Source organism: Morone saxatilis, unplaced genomic scaffold (assembly GCF_004916995.1).
Source record: "Morone saxatilis isolate NCDOM2014 unplaced genomic scaffold, NCSU_SB_2.0 Contig3, whole genome shotgun sequence".
Taxonomy (NCBI): Eukaryota; Metazoa; Chordata; class Actinopteri; family Moronidae; genus Morone; species Morone saxatilis.
The window spans coordinates 10,794,875-10,815,375 of NW_023339873.1; the positions used below are offsets into that span (position 1 = coordinate 10,794,875).

Consider the following 20,501-nt stretch of genomic DNA (forward strand, 5'->3'; position numbering starts at 1 on the left):
ACACATATATATTTAAAACTATTATTCCAACAAACAAAATCTGGGATTTTTAAGTTTTAAGTTTCCAATTAACATGAGTCTAGCATCAGTTTGGAGTCTAAATGTTGTTATTACATGGCATTTAAATCAAAAATTTTGTTTATTTAGCCAATTAATAACGTTATTAAAACATCCTTTTTAGTAAGTGGAAATGTCTCTTGAATTATAAGGCATGCATCTTGTTTAAGAGAAAATAGAGAATGAATAAATCTTTTTAACAGCTTGCAGTCAGCAGGGTCCACTACTCCCCTCTCCCAAACAAGTGTAATTAAGTCACTCCATTACAAGCGCTTTAGTCCATTATCTATACTGTATATATTAGAGCAGGAATTAATGGTCTTTTGCTGGTTTTACTAACAGTACTTAACACCAAAAAAAAGAGCAAATAGCGCAGTACGTTCATGTAGCCGGGTCTCTGTTGTAGTTCTTAGACAACGTGGTTTTATCCCGGTGGCTTTAATTATCATCATTATCATTGAAACAAAGACATAATGAATAGCTGGTCTCAGGTAGCTACACCATTGCATGACGTACAATAGAAAAAGTGTTGCAGACTGCATGAAACGTGCCTTGGCTAAGAGATACATAAAACAACAACATCTTAATACCCCATCACACCAAGTATGTGTTTGCTGCAGGGAACTTTTGAGACAAACAGTACAGTAAGTTAAGAATCATCATCATCATCATGCATAAAATGAAAAGCTCTCTCTTTCTGCTCAGTTCAGCAGTGTACCGTATAGCTGTGCCTTGGTCAGACTGTCCTTCCTCGTCAGTCCCGTGCTGCCAAATTTTTGGTATCTTGGAGAAGTCTTCTTTGGGAGTGCAGGGCCGACACTGACAGCGGAGCTAGAGCTTGGGCGAGGCCGGACACTTGGCCTGGGGCTGGGGTAGTGTTGAAGACTTGAGGCTTCGAGGGAGCTTTGGTGTAGGGACTCAGCCGAGCTGTCTGCGCTCAGATTTACATAGTCCTTCTTGGCGCTGCTTGCTGCTGTTGCTCCCCCAATGCTCTCCTTCTCTTTAGAGCTCCCTGAGAGGAACAGACTGCACTCAGAGTCCTGACTGTCAGCCTTGGCTCTGTACAGCACAGAGGTTTTCTCCTGCTTACGATGCTCCATAGGTTTCGGACTGCGGCTGGGTGAAGGGGGACCCACAGCGAAACACTGGTCCAGCACTTGGCTATGGAAGACGTCATCTCCTTCTTGGAAGCTGCTGTAGAGAGACCCCTTGACCTTACTGGAGGGGCCCATGGCAAAGTGTCGCTCAGAGAAACTGTACGGAGACACCCGCCCTGTGATATCACGGTAAGAAGATGAGAACGTGTTGATGTCTTCCACACTGAGCTGTCTCCAGCGGCTACTTAGGTCATCGTCTGGGACCTGGATGTCACCTCGGCTGTCCAGAGCTCCTCCACGAGCCTGGCCCAGTCCAGTTGTGGACCCCATGCTGTGAGAGGAGGCAAGGCGGGGAGTGCTGGAATGGTATGGTTCACTGAAGCATGAAGCCGTCCTTGTATATGCTGGGGAGGTGCCCTTTTGTGGGCTCCTGGGGGTCACCATGTGCTGGATGCTGAGGGACTTGGGGAAGCTTGGGCTGTCTTTATCATAAGAGGACATGCTTTTGCGCCCATAGTCCCCACTGCCACCATCTCGCCAGTCCATATAGAGACCCTGGTGGGAAGAGGATAAGGTGCTGCTTGCAGTGCGCCCGCAACCACCACTAACTCCTCCCTTCTCGTCCGATGCAAGGCTAAAGCTAGAGTAGGAACTGGAGGCAGGGAGGCTACCAGTGCCGAACTCATCGTGGTGGTGGAAGGAGGATGGAGGCTCATGGTGGGAGAAACTTCCAGAGTTGTAGGGCTCTTCATCTGGGTTGCTGTCAGTGGAGTTTTGGGCATGAAGCTGGAGCAGGCTGGTGCCGTGGAGGTCAACGCTCTGCCTGCGCTCTGTATCTTGCCATCGTTCAGGGCAGTAGAGAGCCGTATCGCTGCAGTACAGGTCAGATGACTTATACGAAATGCGGCGGTTCAGGTGATCGGTGCTCCCTGTTCCTGTAAGAAAATCTCCATCCTGTGGCTGGGGGCTGGGTGAGCGTGTTACAGGGCAACTGCTTCCTGGTTCCGGCTTTTCCAGGACTTTGGCGATTACGGCTGTGGGGACTGCGTCAGAGTAATTGGAGTGGCACATTGCCATGGTGGCTCCGCTACCCCGATTATGTTTCTCCATGTGGGAACTGATGCGTTCCTGGAACTCCAGCGGCAGCTAAGACAAGGAAGACAGAAGAATTGTGTTGAAGATGGGGGAAAAATAACTAAAACCTACATCAATAGATGTTTTTATTGTTTGTTTTTTTTACAGCTGCTGAGCCGGTCTTCACATATAGCCAGAAAAGATCTCCTAAAAAATTAATGATTCCTCAACAGCCGTTTCTTAATTATTTATACAATCAACTTGAATCTCTTCCTCAAACATATTCTAAGCTTTCTGTGTTTGCACTGAATGTATTTTTAAAGCCATTCCTTAAGGATTTTAATCTATAGTTCTCGTTTAGAAAGTAATTCATTCTCGCAGAGCTCACACAGTCCAGACCACTTCATGTGTCTCAGGGGAATTGCACTACTTGGCCCCTTTAATGAACTTGTCAGAAAACACAAGCTTTATTTATTTATTTGTTGGCTTTCCTTTTCTCCCAACACAACCATGTTTTTATTTCTAACAAATATTTATTTCTGTTGTTAACTTACCTCTACTTTGTCATTCCATAAAAATAATAAATTAATAGAATAAATATCTAAAAATCTCTCTCTCTTTCTCTCTCTCCCTCCCTTCCTCTCCCATCTGTTTCTCTGTCTCTCTTTCTTGCACTCTCACTCTTACAAACACAGGCAGACAGACACATAATCTGTTTGATTGGCTTCTTTCTGAGAAAACTGTTCCTGTCAATTACAGACTGGTTCTTTGTGCCTATTAAGGCTGGTCAGGGTCAGTAGGAACTGTTCCTGCCATTGAGTTCTCTCTTTTTTTCCTCTCTTTCTTTATCCTTTCATCTTTCTCCACTGCCTTCTTCACCAAAAAGCCCTCATTCCCTCTCTCTCTCTGTCTTTTTACTCAGTGTCTCTTTATTCTGTCTACCATCAAACACATATCAGTTCCACAGGGAACGGCTTAGATTCAAATGAAACCAGTGCTCTGGGTCTCCAGCTGGGAATAGAAAAAAAGATAAAATACTGACTTGGCTTTGTTAAGAAATAGAAGCTCGCCTCGGCATAAAATAACCTGCATCTTTTAAGTCAAGCTATTTTTAGCAGCCGCTGCCTCTCCCAGAGGGAATAGAGATGGAAAGTAGGTGAGGTTGTGGGGGGAAGCACAAGATAATATACAGTGTGTGCTCTAAGTAAGCTAGCTCAGCATTAGCTGCTATCTGAGGCAAATCTTAATTAACAGTCACGCAGTTTTGCAGTTTTAATCCACGTGACAGCGGACACGTCTACAGGTCTTGCTCCATTTATTGAGATAAGTGGTTTAATGGTGTATGATGGAACCGGCATTTATTATTTTAGTCATTACAGCAATTCGCAGCCATTCTGTGAAAGCTATTTCCTCAAAATACGCCACATTTGGAAGAGAATTTACATTTCCCCCTTTTATAACCTTTTTCTACATTTAAAGTGAGATAATGTAACGTCATAAAAGTCACTCCTTCTCAACTGCCCATTTGCTGAGCCTCGCCACCCTTAGTTACAGTTGTCTGTAAAGCTTTCCAGTGCAATAAGACTTTTTAATAATAATTGACTCTTAATCAGCTGTTATGACATCTATCTATTTTCATGCATGCATTTTACAGTCTTAACAGTGGAAAATGTACATAGGGTGAGTAGGGCAGGTCTTTCCCAATTTGAGAATTACTCAATTATGAGCACTGCTGTAAAGTAAAACTGTAATTCTTTTGTGCATCAGGTGTGCTCTAAGGCCAGGCTTTGTTTCATTCATTCATTCTTTATACACAACCGGGATGCAGAAAGATGGTACTTCATACAGCACACCGTCATCAGTCTGAGGCCATGAGCATTGTAACTGTGTTTTTTTTGTGAAAACCATTCACCAAAGCTTTTAATGGTAAGCCAACACAACATGCAGAAGCTCTCTCCGTTACAGAAACAATGCACCTAGAATAGTTTGTTAGTAGCATTAGCGTAAGTTCAGTCAAGATGTATTTTATCCATCAAGCCCAGGGCTATAAGCAGGATTTTAATAATACTGAGGTCACAAGTCCATGTACCCCGCAATGCACCCCACCACACAAAAACAAATATTATCTGGATTTGTTTTATGTATTCAGTTACAGTAAAACTTAAGTTACAATTTTTGTAAAGTAGATTTCCCAGCATGAGGGTCCTGACTATTTAAAACCCTAAACAGCCAGGAATAAAATTCTAGTGGAGAAATGCTTCATTGAACCTTAATACACCCAGTTACATAAGATATTCACCTTTCTAGCGTAATTATATTTTATTTATTTGTATTTAACCAGTGCGATGAAGAGTTTGATATACTCTTCATGTCTTACATGAAAACAAAACATGTTTATATTCCCCAAAATAAGGTATCACATAGGCACTAATGTCTTACGTCAGTCCCAGTTCTATACTTTTTGTGGGCTCAAAAGTAGTCCAATTTCAATATATCCAGTCTAAACATACTGGAATCAGCCTATAACATATCCATCATGAGAAAATGTAAGTTTTACATTTAGACTGTTACCACCTCACAGGTTGCTAAAACCCCTGAATTCCCATATAAAACACAAACATTATGACCTCAGTGTCCTTAAAGATCCAGTGTGTATTGCAGAACTCTACTTCCTCGTTTCACCCTCCCCTTTCAAGCACAAAGGAGAAACCACAGTGGCCACAAAACATGCAGAAAATGTAGACCCCCCATATCTGGAGCCAGTGTTTGGTTTGTCTCTTCTGGGCTACTGTAGAAACATGACAGACTCCATGGAAGGCGACCCGCAGTGTCTGTACATAAAAACAGCTGATTCTAAGGTAACAAAAACACAATGACTCCTATATTCAGGTGAAATGCTAATGAAAACATACCTATGAATATTATATTCCATTTCAGCCAGTGGATCCTCCTAAAAGTTACACACTGGACCTTTAATACTAGCTACAGCCCTGATCAAGCTGCTCAGTTTTGACAATTTTCAGCCTTTTGCTGTTATGGAGGAAGTAAAACGCATATATAGTCTTATCTGGAATTTAATTTAACCAAATGTATAATTTGTATCATTATTATACTTATGCAATTAGGTATTTATTTCATAAATGGACACATTAATGCAGTCGTAGCAGCAGTCGTAGCTGCAGTGTTGGGGAGCTCACCTCAGACATCTTGTGTACTCTGTAGTGAGACTTGGAGCACTGCAGCAGCTGTGCGGCCAGGTTGCAGTCTTTCCTGTACAGGTCCTGTAAGAGGCAGAAATATTATCCTCAATCACTAAATTCATGTTTTAAAATCTTGTTCATTTTGGCAGCCTGATGATTTAAGTAAGCTTTTGACCGAGCGGGATTATGTTCGAACACCCTCTGGGAAAAATAATTTTAGATAACAGTCTTTTAATTGTGGTTTAATTATTTTGTAATTATAGGGGACTTCTTGTGGAAAGAATTATAGAGTAATGCAATGTTACCTTGGTAGTGTGGCAACAACAAATCTAACAATATAATGTATCAGTTTACTATTTATGAGGTGTTTATGAATTAATTGTGGATTTCATGGGAAACAAAACAAGAAGTCTGGCACGACTGGGGTAACAATTCTTCAATAATGAGAATTTTATAGCATGGTATAGATAATGTAGTATAAATAACAAGCCGTATTCCATTGAAAAATTACAATAAGTCGCTTACTGGATTAGGAAATTCATTGATTTAGTGACCCGTCAAATCAAAGGAACAAATTCATCCATTGAAGCTGGTACAGTTTAATTAGTTAGCAGGTATTTTTCACCTTGGCTATATTATTTCACTAGGTTGTAGTTTTCATTTGCAATCTTGTATCTGCCCAGTACAGTCTGTGCTAATTTTATTAGACTTGTCTGAAACAGTGCATTCACTTATCTTCACATTCCAGCCTAGGAAAAACTAGTGCAGCATTACTATTTCTCTGTGCTTTGTTTCTATAATGGATGGTTGTTCAGATTTTTACTTAAATTTCAGAGCAGAGTAAGGGGGGTCTACTGGCACAGCAGATGCTTGGTTTAATTGTTTGCTGTGTTTCTGTGTTTCCTTCTGATGTGTTTTGTGTGGGTGTTTAGCTGGTTTAGCTCACTCGTTTCCTCTCCTTCCTCTGTGAAATCATAAAGGTCAGTTTTGGCTGCACTGTAGCCTCCCCGTGCCTCCATCACACCACCGCTCTGACAATACTTCCCATTACATCAAAGCCTTTTATTTGACATATTCAACTCCCCCATCAGTTAGCCGTGACTTAAATCACTGTATTTCTTTTCATTTTGTCGTCTGGGGACATTTGGGCTCCCTGTAGTTTTTGTGGACAGTTCAAATAGACCCTTGAGACCTTTGTGTCTTAGTTAACATGAGTTGTGTGCTGTGTTTGGAATTTCAGCGGGTGGCAAGCCAGTTTTTTGGGAGGTCTTATGATGAGGTTTAGGCATACATGTATGTATTACAAATGAAGGGGGGGGGGTCACATAGTCTCACCTCTGACCATAGTTTAATTTCTTGTGACTTTGTATAAAGCCGGTACTCATGCAATCTAATAACTAGTAATGTTAATGTTAATGTTAATGAGACAATGGTCCCTTTGGCAGAGAAATGTATGTCTGTTACTTAGGAGCAATACTCAGACTGAGAGAGACACAAAACGTCTACAAACGACAAGGCTAGTTGTTTTTTCATCTCTATGTGGTCACTTTGCATCTTCATGTGTTCATGGTGTGTTTATAGTCGTTTTGCATTGGTTCATGATTGTTTTGCTTCTCTTTTAAGGCATTTTGTGTCTCTTTATGGTTGTTTTACTTCTCTTTGAGGTCATTTTGCATTTCTCTGTGATCATTTCGCATCTTTGTCATTTGGCATCTCGGTTTTGTGTCTCTTTGTGGTCGTTTGATTGACTTTCCAACAAATAATGTTGTCACCTCGAACACAGACTCTGGCCCTGGGGCTCCCTGGGTCTGTGCCTGGTAGGGCCATTAATCATTTCTCTAAGGAAATAAACCTGTTGTAGATTTAGTAGAGAGTAATACCAATGTAAGACATGTAATTCAATATTATGTTTTTCTTTTTCTGGCAGGTCTCAGGCAAGGCACATTTGAAAGGTTATTTACTTCATCCCATGTTATAAGGAGTAAATTCAAAGTTTATTCTCTGGAGGAAATCCCCGCCACGCTGCTGGCTCTGATGGGACAAATTCTCCTCCTGTTCAAAATGAACCTTGACTCCAATCAGCCTGGCTGGATCTGAGGGGATTGTCAAAATACTCTATAGCTTAGAAGTGCTAAAAACTGCCATAGACCAAAGAGGGGGAAAAAAAATCTAACCTAACCCCCAGTAGAAATACCAGTAAAATCACTTCAAAGAAAGTGAGGCACCAGATTGCCACATGCCCCTGAGCTCAGATCCATGCAGTCCTGGCTCCAAATTCTGGCAGCCCTGAGGATGCCCATTGATTTCAGTATAATCACTATAAAACACCCAGTGGCTTAGAGTTAATTCCTCTATCTGCTGTGGCTCCTTGAAGCACAAACATCCAGGATGTTGCAGAAATATAGTGGATATGCGACTTTTAGCAATAGTGGGTTCACAGAGAAGGCTGACGATGTGACAGTGAAAGTGCTTCCATCAGGAAAAACTGCTTTTTGAAGTGTTGTCACTTCAGTCTCCCAAGCCAGCTGTTGTTTTGGTGCTAATAAGGCTGGATTACTGACCAGGCAAGGAAAGCCGTGGCCTCAAATGCCCTACTGCTTAATTCGTGGGCCTGCAGGTGAAATATAATTTGTGCATGTCCTCAACTGGAGTGTCATCACACAAAAATGTTCATTGTACAAGCGGGAGCCCACATGATGCAGCCCTGGGTACTCACGTTGTCCTCTCTAAGTTTATTGATGGTGATCTTCGCCTCCATGAGGTGGTTGTTGAGGACGATGATTTCCCGGCTGAGGGCTCTCTTTTCCTCTTCATGGTGGTGCGACTGCAGCGAAAGATTTCACAGTGGAGAAAAGACAAAGGGAGGAAAAATGAAAACAAAGGATGTCAGAGGTAGACCGAGTAGATGATAAGAAGAGGGACAGGAAGTAAAGGGTTAAAGGAAAGAGTTGTTGAGATAACAAGAGAAAGATGAGGGAGCTGAAGTTGGAGGAGCAAGAGAAGAAAAATAAGATGATAGAAGAGGGGAAGAAAAATGAGAGGAAGAGAGCCCTAAGTCACTATCAGTCTGAAGCCGGTGCCAGCAGCAGGTCTTAATTAAAAGAAGATTACACTTGCCAGTGCTCATATCATATCAATTACTCTGGGAGTAAAAGAAAGAGAAATAGAAGGAGGGGGGAATGGAGAGAGAAAAATAAAGAGGGAGAGAGAGCGAAAGACAAATGAAACACTCGTTCTATTTTCAGTGATTACTGTCAAAGAAATGCAAAATGACTCTGCTGGAGTGACATTTTAGCCCCACTAACAGCGGCGCCCTAATGATGGTGATGTCTGCTGGTTGGCTCATCTGTCTTTCTGTCTGCCCACTTTTATCCTGACAACTATTGTCCACATTGTCTTGCAATTTGGCACAGACATTCATGGTGCCCCGAGGATTATTCCTAATGATTTTTGGTGGCCCAGACCTCTCGTCTAGCATCATCAGGCTAAAATCTTTACTTGTGCAAATGGAACTAATGAGACCGATTGAATGTGCTCTTTAGAGGATGAACTATTTCCATTTTGAACAGCATGAATGAATCAGCGGAACACATTCATGCTCCCAAGCGGATAAACCTCTATCCCTGGGAATTATGTCCATATTTGATGATTTAGCACCTCATAATTTTTCTCAACAAACTACTATGACCTGCAAGGTTAGAGTCACATGACTGATGGAGACCACTGAAAATTGAACACGAATAAGTAAGTAAGACTGTACATCACAGGGAGAAACATGATAAAGCTTGTCAATTAACCTGCTGCCTCTTTTACGTCTGTGAACAAGCCAACCTCACTACCAACTTACTAAACTGCATGAATATTCTTACAAACTAATCCAAGTATTTAACAGCATTTAACCATAATTAATGACCCCCTATAATTTATGTATTATTTCTGTACCAAAGTTAGACATTTACAGAATTCTCCGTCACATTTTTTAATGTGCAAGTCTGATTCTCGAGAAAAAAAAAGAATTTCATGACAACAAACGTCATTATTAATAATCAAATCCTATTGTAATGTCAATTTTAACATTTAAATACCCATCAGGAACAATGATAACTTAGAGTGGTCTATTGAGTCATCATTGTAATATTAGAGCATAGGCTAGCAGATCAGCTTGCTAGAGGTAGTGCTAGCTTGACTACCCCTGTCAGTCATGGGACCCTTGCCCTACAGGTTGTGGCTACAGTTCCCCTTACAGAATGTAGTGAAGTGGAAAGTGAGGAAGAGGTCAGGGTTGTGAGTTGACAGATACTATAGAAAGAGAGAAGTTAAAAAAAATGCAAAGATTGTCAATGAACAGAACCCAGAATATTACTGGTGATCGCTGGTTAGTGTACAGATAAAAATAATATTGCATATAGCATTATCTAAACATCAAAATGTTACAAATAGTACTCAGAAATACATTATAAAAAGTTAAACTTGTGTCCTTCTCATGACATCAGATGATATTCTTGCATATCACTGCAAGAAATCCTTATACAAATTATACATGCTCTCAAATGCTAAGGCTTTCACACTGGGCGAGATTTACTTAAAATGTATTCTTTCAAAATAAGAACCACAACAACTTGATATGATAGTTAGTCATGTTAATAGTCCTACAGGTACTCAGAATCATGGAGACTTAATTAAGTGGACCTTAAATTAAGTTTGTCCAACAGCTTTATACTGTGAGCTGCCATTAACATTTCAGCCTATAGGGGCCAGTAGTGGGTTCTGTTGGTTAATCAATTCTGTTTGCTTTTTCTCTGTCTCACACACACTAGTAATTGTGAAACCTGCCACACGGCACCACCTGACAAATGATACAGCTCTGAGCACTCACTTGGCCTCCAACCTTTCTCTCTTCTAATCTCTCAATGGTGCTGATTGTTGTGAAATACAGGGGTGCACAGCCAATCTAATAGGTGGCAATTAATGTCAGTTTAAGCAATAGGCCAGCATTGATATTCAAATCCAATTCTGTTAGGGTCTCATTAATCTTCTGTCGCAACATGCAGTTCTCTGGCACTCTCTCTTTCTCATTACTCTGGATTTCTATTAATATTTTGCGATGCTAACTGTGCGGATGAGCACATTTAGAGCATTTTAAAGGTCACATATGTACCCTGATCTGTATTTGTTTAAAATTATGTTTTATTAGATTAAAGATGATTTCTCTCACACATGTTAATATACATAATATCATTGTGGTTTAATACATTGCTTCTTTTGGTCTTCATGCATTCCTAATACAAGACGTAAATCTTTCAAAAACTCTGAACCACTGGTGTCATATAACCTTCTTTAGCTTAGATGATAAATGGAAATGGAAAACGAAAGGAAAAAAGGAAGATGTGCAATGATTAACTGCAATGATGATGAGACATAATAGCATCTTTTAATGGATTGCTACAGAGCTCAGGAAGTCTGGAAAGGGTTGAAATAGTTTGGACTTATGATCTGTGTTACAAGTCTGTCGTGTATGGCATCATTGGAAATATTCTACCATCTAACCAGACTGAATTTATTATAAGCATTGTATGTTTTAGGTGGTGGAATACTAGATCCGTTATAGACAGTAACACAGTAATCAAACCAGTATTCAGTATTCTTTAAATACAAAATTACTATTACATGGCCAAAACTATAAGAAATTAGGCCCAAGCTTTAATAAAGTTCACGTGTATTCTACTCTACTATATCTCATATATTGAGTAGTGCAGATTTAATATTAGCAGAATCTATCCAAAGGTTCAGTTCTAATATTTGACTCTTGAAACTTCTAAAATCTCTCTTGTACATTTTTTTTTAAAACTTTGAGTGATGTATGGTGTACTACCACATAGAGTAACCTTTACTGCGACAAAAAAAGTGTGAAAACAGTGTTGTACATTTTCAAAAATAATCTGCCACTTTGGAGCCAGAAGTAATCTTTTTCTCTCACCATAGCTGCTGACTGATAACTTTCATATATCCAGTAATCTCTTGAATCTTCTGACATACTGATGCTTCACTTGCATGTGATTAGATTCTACCTATAGATTAAAAATGAACAGAAAGCAATCTTAATAGGCTTGATATGATGAACATGATCTCGTACTGTACTATAGTGAGAGGGAGGAAGTGTAATTTTAATTACAGCGTTTGGCCAGCGGAAGAATCCCAGCTGTGCACACTGATTTTTGCTATCTCCTCTAGTCACACTGTGTTGGATACACAGGCTGTCACCAAGACGTTCTTATCAGTTGGTGCCACACATATAAGAGAACAGCATCAAGGAAAATTAATATGCAAATTTGGACTATCAAATCTTGACCCAGTAGAGGAGGAGGGATATTGTTTCTCAACACAAAGCAGTTCAGAGACTCACTGCTCACTTATTGTCTTTTGACCATAAATGTATGTTTCTTCTAGTTAATCAGCAACTAAATGACACATTCAGCTAACAAAGGGTCAGTTGTCTCTCTCTCTAAAATGCAAATATGTAATAGAATAAAACAATAACAACAAAACATTTGTAGAGCTTTGTTTGAGCTATTGATCAAGAGGATTTGTTGAATTGAGTGCACAGTGTATAAAAAGTGAAAAATGGCAGTTTTTCTAAAGACGCACCCAATTTGTTTTACGTATTCTGCTGGAGATTCTGTCTCCTCACTGGACAACAAATGAAGCTTAAATCCCATGAGATGCAATTACTGAAGACTGCGGTTCACAGAGGCGAGCAGAAAGCTCCACTCCAGTTTAATACAGTTTTATTTTTGTAGGGTGGGGGCGGGGGGAAACAAATGAAGATTTCTAACCTCATTAAAGAGGATTTTCAGATGGAGACACCACCTATGATAACCACCTCCCCAAACAAAGCAGATCCAAAGTCTTCAGAATAACAGTTTTCAGAAACACGGAACAATTCGGTCACCTCAATGGACACAGTGGAGGCGGGAGAAAAGTGATTACTGTTCAGATCAACTTCCCATGTGAAACTAACAAGTTTATTCTACTGCAAATGAACCTCTGTTTGTCCCTGATTGAGATTAAAGATGATATTATGGGCTACAGCCAGTACCATTTTGGTGGTTTTACAAATCGTAGCACCTCACGTCACTGACCACAGAGCGAGCTTTTGTTGTTGTTTTACCTTTCAGACCATCAGCAGGCTTCGGTTTCTGCAGTACAGTCCATCAACTGGAGGAGCTGAAACCTGCCTTCAGATACAGTAGGTAATCCATCATGATCTGCTCCAGTTTTTAATGTTGTTTTTAGGGTCAGGATTATGTTGTTGTTGCAGGTAATGGAGGTGTGGGTATTGATGCCATAAAGCATTGCATGTGTGAGCTACATTGTTGGGAACAAAAAATAAACAAATAAAGCCTTTTTTCCTGCTTAAAAATGATTGCTTGTTGCTGTCAATCGTTAAAACGATAAGGCTGTTATTCTATTTTTTTCTCAAAGTCAGCAAATCCCATGACAACACGACAAGCAACAACATTTTAGTCCAACTGAAAATACTTTTTAACTGTCCTACCCTGTCTTCCTACTGACAATGTAAATGTTCTGTTTTTGGGCTTTCATTGCCTTTATTAGATAGTAGCAGCTGACAAGAGTGACAGGAAGTCCTGAAGATGTAAATAAATAAAAACACGAGGCACAAATATACTGTTTTATTATTAAAAAGGCTCACTGTAGAACTGTAGTTTAATCAGCTAGGAAGTAATACATATTTGATGCACTACTAGAGAGTATTTACAACAACAGGACAGATTATGTGGGATTGGCTAAGAATAAAACATAGTGCCAATAAATGTTAATCATAATAAACAAACATGTCACTCAAAGTAGGGCAGCATCTAGTGATTTTTTTTCCATATCAATTAATCTTTTGATTTATTTATTTATTTTTTGATTATTCGATTTGTTGTTTGGTCCATAAAATGTCAGAAAATGGTGAAAAATGTTGACCACTGTTTCCCAAAGCCTGAGGTGATGTCCTCAAATGTCTTGTTTTGGACATTCCGTTTACTGTCACAGAGCCATCAGGCTGTAGACTGAAAGTCCCAGTGGCCAGGAAGAAAAACATCCTTTATTCCAACAGCTGTGACCATCCTCGATAAGAACCTGTTTAAATAGGAACTTCTCTGACCCCCCCTTTTTAATACCCTTTTAATTATCTTCAATATACATTTTACTGCTGTACCATTTATTATTGCTGTGTATTATTTATTGTTGTGATGGTTATGTAATCTTTCGTCACTTGCCACCTAGTCACTTTAACCTTCTACTGTTTTTGTGTGCTGCATTTTATTTATAGTTGTGTATAGTGTGAGTTGACATATGCCATAAATAAATAATACATTTCCATTCTATGCAAATTTAATGGACAATAAAGTCACCTTAATCTGAATCTGAATAGAGGACTAAAGAAACCGGAAAATATTCACATTTGAAAATTCTTTTTAATTTCTTTAAAAAAAGAGACTACACAATCATCAGAATAGCTGGCGACTAATTTAATAGCTGATATCTAATCGATTAATGAATGCAGCTCTAGTGCAAAGGTGTGACTCACTGAGGTCAAAGGCACAGAACTATACAATATATCAGGTTTTGGATACACACAGAATATTTGTAAGTAGGATCAACTTATTGTTGGTTTGACCTGCTGCAGCAACAGCTTCAGTACTCTGTCCGTGTCTACACAGCATGTGTGCATTAAAATGTTTCTCCTAAAACATTTATGAGTCGTAATGCGCCCTGTGTAGACTGGACTGATAAAAGCAGAAGCATCTATTCCGTCAGATGCGTGTGAGTTGGATGATTAAAACTTAAAATCAAAAAACACTTTTTACGCAAATATTCCCTGCTCGCAATAACTGACCAAGAATAAATGAAAAGTAATGACAACAAATGTAACAACCACTGTAATGTAAGAATACAATATTTGGTAACAACAAGATAATAAATTTGTCCTTTTTGCACAACTAGCTGCTGATTCACTGCCCAAACTGCTTTTCTGGTCCAGAAACAATCAGGAGTAAATAATTACACATCTGCTGGGTTTCACTATGGTGGTATCCTCCCATGTACAATTTGCACTTTTCATTTAAGAGTTATGATTCATGACTGTAGTGTTAATGGCACTAATTAGTGCACTGCAGGCCTCATTGCCGCTCAGTGAAGAGCAGAGAGCAACACTTAGAGAGGGACACATCCATACACAGACACAACAGGCTACTTCACACGTGCCTCACTCACCACCAGGACTATTATTCATCTAACACCTTCCACACTGGTAAACATAGATGAAGGAGCCATTATTTGCTATTTGGTTATTCTTATGAGAATCTGTGACATCAAAACAACAATAAATGCTTCTCTGCCTCAGGTTTCTATGACTACTCTGTTCACCAACCACACGTTCCCTATTGAACCAAACATATTTATTACTAAAAAACGTTCACATTCTGTATATATTTTCATAATTCTCCATATCGTTCACGTTTCCCTGTTTGAGATTTCAGCTGTACAAACAATTACTGGTCTAATGTCGCCATGCATGATAAACTAAGCAGCTAAAATGCATCGATCCTGAATCAAATAATATTGATCATCTTAATGTTTTTTTTATAGAGGCTTGGCCAAGAAAGAACTGAGACCCCAGAGATTAGACTGAGCCTTTGTGTTTTATAAATAAACACATGAATAATTCTGATTGCTTATGACAGGCGATAGATTAATACGTCTGGATGGGAAAGTGCTGCATACCAAGAACAAAGGTAAACCATGCAGCAATGTGCTTTGAGTAGGAACTAAAAGTAATTTTCCATTATTGATTATTCTATTGATCAAACTTTCAGTTGAGATATTATTTATTTAGTCTATAAAATATGAAAATAATGACAAATGCCCATCAAAGATTATTGAGTCCACAGTTATGCAAATCTGTTTAGCTCCTGGAGAATTCTAGGGACAAGTTCATGTTCATTTATTATAATATTTTATTTATTATACAATTGTTATGTTTTATAATTATTATTTTGCTTTAATATATGCTGCTGTTTTCCAATACCTCGTATTTCTAATAATATAATTAAACTTTTTAATGTACTCAGATCTCTGAGTGAGACTAATTTATGGCTACACTTTAAATCCACGTATTAACCATTTATTTAAGCAGCATAAACATTTAATAAATTGTATTGTAATTGTCAGCAGAGATATTTATATATATTATATGTTATTGTGAATAACTCCTCCAGTGGGCACCCATACGTGGAGGCTGCTGTATAAACAGATGATTAATGACAGTAAAACACAGTTGTAATAATACAAAACATGTTTTCAAAGGAGAAGTTATAATTGCTGTGAAATACTTTACATTTGTAAACATTTAAAACCTCTTTATAGTGGTGTACTACTACATTATTGTGTTATAAAGAATGTTTTATGCTGCTCATAAATGCTAAATAAGGGGACTTGAAGTAAAGTGTAATCCTGAGAAACTGAGAGAACAAGCTAATTACAGCAGATCTGAAATTATGGCACCCGCCTAGATTTTCAGCTTTCATTCGTCAGTCATGTGGAGGATCAGTTAAGGACATATAGCAGAGTGCTTTGCTGGATAGTGCAGGCAGAATCATTTACAACTCTACATCAATAAGGCACAATGAGAGCACTGGCCGTGGACTCCCAACAGGGGCTGGGAATGATTTGTCAGCGTACAAGGGTGAGGAGCTGGAGAAGATGAAGTGCTATACATTAACAGTAAACTGGACTGGAGTGATGACATGAGAGCCAAAAAGTGAGCAGAAGAAGAGCTACTCGTGGTGAAAGGACTACTTTAAAAGCAAAATGTATTAGGATCAAAATACACTTAAAACGTGTTGTTGGCCATTTGGCAGCGGAAGGAAGCTGTGAACACAACAGTGACAGATTATTACCATTTAAGTTATATATGCTAAACTTGTTAGCTAAAGTGTTGCTTATTTACACATGCAGCAGTTACAGAGCAACATTATCATTCATTAAATGTAATAGAACATTGCACTGATTAGCGGTGACACTTCCTGAAGCAGACATTACTCTTGTTAGTAGGGCAGTCATTTAGTAAAGCCCTTGATTTCCTGCCAGTTCCCGGACGGCTGTTAGTTAGCTGACCCTGCCAAAGACTCTTATAAGGATTAAGAGAAACAATGGCTTTCAGCACCACGGACAGCTCCTTTACAACTGAAGTCACTACAGTCAAATACCTTGTGACAGAATTGTGACTGTTAAAAAAAAGAAGATAAAATACATAAATAATCCATATCATATAATAGATTCAAGTGTTGATAGTATTTATTTACATTACTAATAGTTAATTAGACTTTATTACAGTCTGTGTTCTGTCTCTCTGCAGTCTGTTTGGTATATTCTGGGTACCACAGACAAAAAGGCAACAATTGTATGCAAATATGTGGTTTTTTGCTTGCACCAGCACCATCTCAGAAGAGGCTCTCAGATTAGCACCACGCTATAACTTGTCCATCACTGACATTGCCAGAGTTACAGTCCACCAGTGTTTATTTTTAGCTAAAAGATAGATACGGCTTCATCTGCAGAACTGTTTATCTACAGATCAAAACAGTTTCCAAAATTACTCCAATGTCATCACAGTGTTCATCCGTCACTTCTTCCAGGTGTTAATCTCTTGCTTTGCTCTTTATGAAATTGGTTTAGTCTTCACTGTTTTCCACCTGACCTTGTCAGTTTGGGCCTCTCAGAACTTTTAATTACGTGTCTGATTTGATTGGAGCAGCCTTTGTCACTGCCTTCCTGCCTGGACTGTCTTCTACAAAGGAACATATTTCCCCCCCTTGAAATGCCATTGCATGACATGACATCAAAAGAAATGGCAATCCCAATGAGGCCTGCCTCTAAAGAAAAAAAAAAAATCCTATACTGTCTCCTGCCATGAAAACCGATTTGCTACACCAAGGCTCTCTGCTAGACAGACAATCCCCTTGAAAGGCCACCAGTTTCCAAAATCATTTTCACATTGATGTGTGTGTACTGTATAAGAGGAATGATCCATGAAGTGTTTTAGTCTCTCAGTCTGTTCATCGTGTGACAAAGTAAGGAGGATTACATTGGAACATCACAAATAATAGGGTTGTGATAATGTTGTAAATGCTGTCTTCTGAACATACAGCACTGCATTTCATGTCCGGGGTGATTTATTGCAATTCTCAGGCCTCACTGGTCCTCCACCATGCATGAGTTGACAGACAAATTCATCCAGCAAATCTCCATTATCTACTGCAAATCAAAATATAGGTATTCACAGTAGCGTATGCTTACTTTAAAGGGTCAGTTCTCCAAAATGACTCCTAGTGGTATGTTGTAGGGATGGGAATAGATTAATTAATCTATCGGACACGTACTGTACCTGATCTGTTTTTTTTTTCTGTATTATATATTTTTCTTCAGTATCTATGGATTTCAAACATGTGTTCACAAATAGAAAAAACATGGATGTTAGATGTTGTACACTACATTAAGTGTATTTGAAAAATTTAAAGAGTACTGGTATAACAGGGTTACAGAGTGTTGCATTATTGGTTGTTTGAAGTCTTTATATTGCTATGCTAGTGAGTTTCTTCACATCTGTTTATAGCTCATGTAATGTGTTTTATTGCAATGGAGGTTTTACTTTCATGTGTCGTAATCGGCGTTGTTTAATATTTGGCCCAATATGATAGATTACTCAATCTGGAATCGAGTATATTACATCACTACTCGATCTGTGCAAAACGTGAGAATCAATATCTCTGGTATCTTCCTATTCAGATAGTTGGGGTTTGTTTGTCCTGGTCTTGAGTTATGAGTCTGTTTTTTTTGCTCCCACCTTACTACAATGGATATGAATGTAATTTAGTTTTTGCGGCTCAAAGCATTGAAAAATGAATCAGGATGTTTTCACTGGGAGTTTTTATTTTGGTAGCTTTTATTTGGTAGTGCTAAAGAGCACTAATGAACAAGTTGTATCTCATTTGTTAAACCCAACACCCACTGTGCAAACTGTAACATTTGGTGTTTTAATAGAAATTGACAGGAAAGCAGAATGCACTATGAAAATCAGTTTAATATTGCCCACTATTTGGCTTGCTATGGGTCAATATTGATTTGCCTTCTCCCATTAGTGTTCGTGGCTCAGACAAGCCCTATGGATCAAACTTCTGATGAGATTACAATCCACTTTAATGGAGATACTGTAAGTCATATGGATGGACCTCGCTGTAGAGCCGGCTCATTTCTTGGCTGATAAATCCTAAAGTGGAGGCTGCGAGGGGGGGAAAACACTCAAGAAACCTCTCAACCTGATGTGATTGGACAGCTGCTGCTGAGGTGACCAGAACAGCAGTTAGCTATAATAGTTTTGTAACAGGGTTGCATGGCAGGTAAGACCAATTACTTTGGACATTGATTGCGCTCCCCGTCTTTGATCATGTAATTGCTTTGAGAGAGATGAGAGCAGTTCTGCTGCTAAACAGGTGTGTTCAAATCGATTATAGCAGATTTCTCATTTCTTCGACGAGAGAGACAGGGAGAAAGCAGAGAGAGTCAATGTCATAATCCCGCTTACATTATCTGGTTGTATTAGACCATAGTTTAACATTATGTAATTTATCATGATCACTGGATTTGAGGATCTGAAGTTCGAGTATTTATCGGTATGTCGTCTCTCTTCCTGCTGCTCGACTTTAAACTCCAGTCTGGCACTTTTCCAGTTATGTTCCCTTTCAAAAGAGGCCAAGGCTTCTCAGCTTGGTTCCACAATCACTGATCTATGTTTGAGTACGTGGGTGCAGATTACGATTAGGTTACACCCATTTGGCAGATGCTTTCGTCTGTCTGCAGTGTAAAAGAGTTTTCAAAGTGGGAGGCATGTTTTTGGGTGTCCTAGTGTCTGGAAGTAAAAGTGCTTTTCATTTGTTTGCATAAAGACTACAGGTTTGGGTGAACGACAGTTGGAGTCAAATCACAGAAGGTCTCCTGGTTAAATCATCAGTAAGAAAGAGGAGTGTTAGAAAATGCAACTCTGTCTCCAAGAAATAAAATTAAGACTTGTTTGAATGTTAATTGTTGAATGCTTCATGTCACTGTTGACTTTCTCTAACCTTAGCCAAGTGCTGAGGTTGTGTATATTTTATTGCAACAGTGGATATTGTAGAAAAAATAAATGAAATGACACTGACAGTGGCAAAATATATGTTTCTTTGATAAAAAGTCAAAGACGCCTACGTACAGTAAAGAATATGTAACAAAGAAAACTACAGAGCGCGAAATATCCATCCTTAAGCTTAAAATCTGCTGAGTCGTTACTCACAGTGGGCTCAAGATAAAGACTGCACTTATCAGAAACCTGATAATACAACTATCAGTGTAAACGAGTAGTCTGTCAGATTCTGTGTCATTTTTCTTATGATATCAGCACTATTGAGCAGTGTCAAAATGCTACAATGCCGTTTGTATGCAGTTCATGCCTCTGACTGGCTTCTTCTTTTAGCAATAACACATGACTCTTGGGTTTTGTGTACACTAAAATGATCAACAACAGGGCTGAAATAGTAAAACTGATGGACATAAACCTATTGTATTGTCAGAGTATCCAGAATATTTCCGAGGGTTTCATTAGAAGGAACATTTGGGTAAAACAAATCTCCTGCACTTACTGTATGCCACATATTTTCTTATTAAGCTACTCTTCAAGTGTGACCTGCTGTGGACTCAATTTTAATCTATTTTCTATTTTCTCACTAAAAAGATTATAAATTTCCCACAGTACAAAGTGCAGAGCTGAGGAAACAATTGCTGCCAAGACAACAACTTTTTCTTGGCTGTCTTTGTTCAACAGCTGCTGTAATCTACCAGAGTTTCATACAAAAGCAAACTGTAAGTAATGGTTTCCTAGTAACTACAGGACTTCATGTTCTTGAATAAATGATTCCAGGTCAAGCTTTGTGTCACAAGCTCTTTAGCTCAATCTATGTGTGTGTGTGTGTGT

At 39.0% G+C, this 20,501-nt stretch overlaps 1 protein-coding gene across 1 annotated transcript in view; it reads right to left on the reverse strand.

Moving 5' to 3' along the window:
- Positions 1 to 758: 758 nt before the first annotated feature.
- The window catches only part of LOC118336921 (brain-enriched guanylate kinase-associated protein), a 44,848-nt gene continuing 25,105 nt past the window's right edge, over positions 759 to 20,501 (reverse strand). Inside the window, exons 5-7 of the mRNA XM_035673686.1 lie at positions 8,145 to 8,252; positions 5,426 to 5,509; positions 759 to 2,300 (exon numbers count right to left, since the gene is read on the reverse strand). Coding sequence (XP_035529579.1) covers positions 759 to 2,300; positions 5,426 to 5,509; positions 8,145 to 8,252 — 1,734 coding nt within the window. The remainder of the gene's footprint in view (positions 2,301 to 5,425; positions 5,510 to 8,144; positions 8,253 to 20,501) is intronic.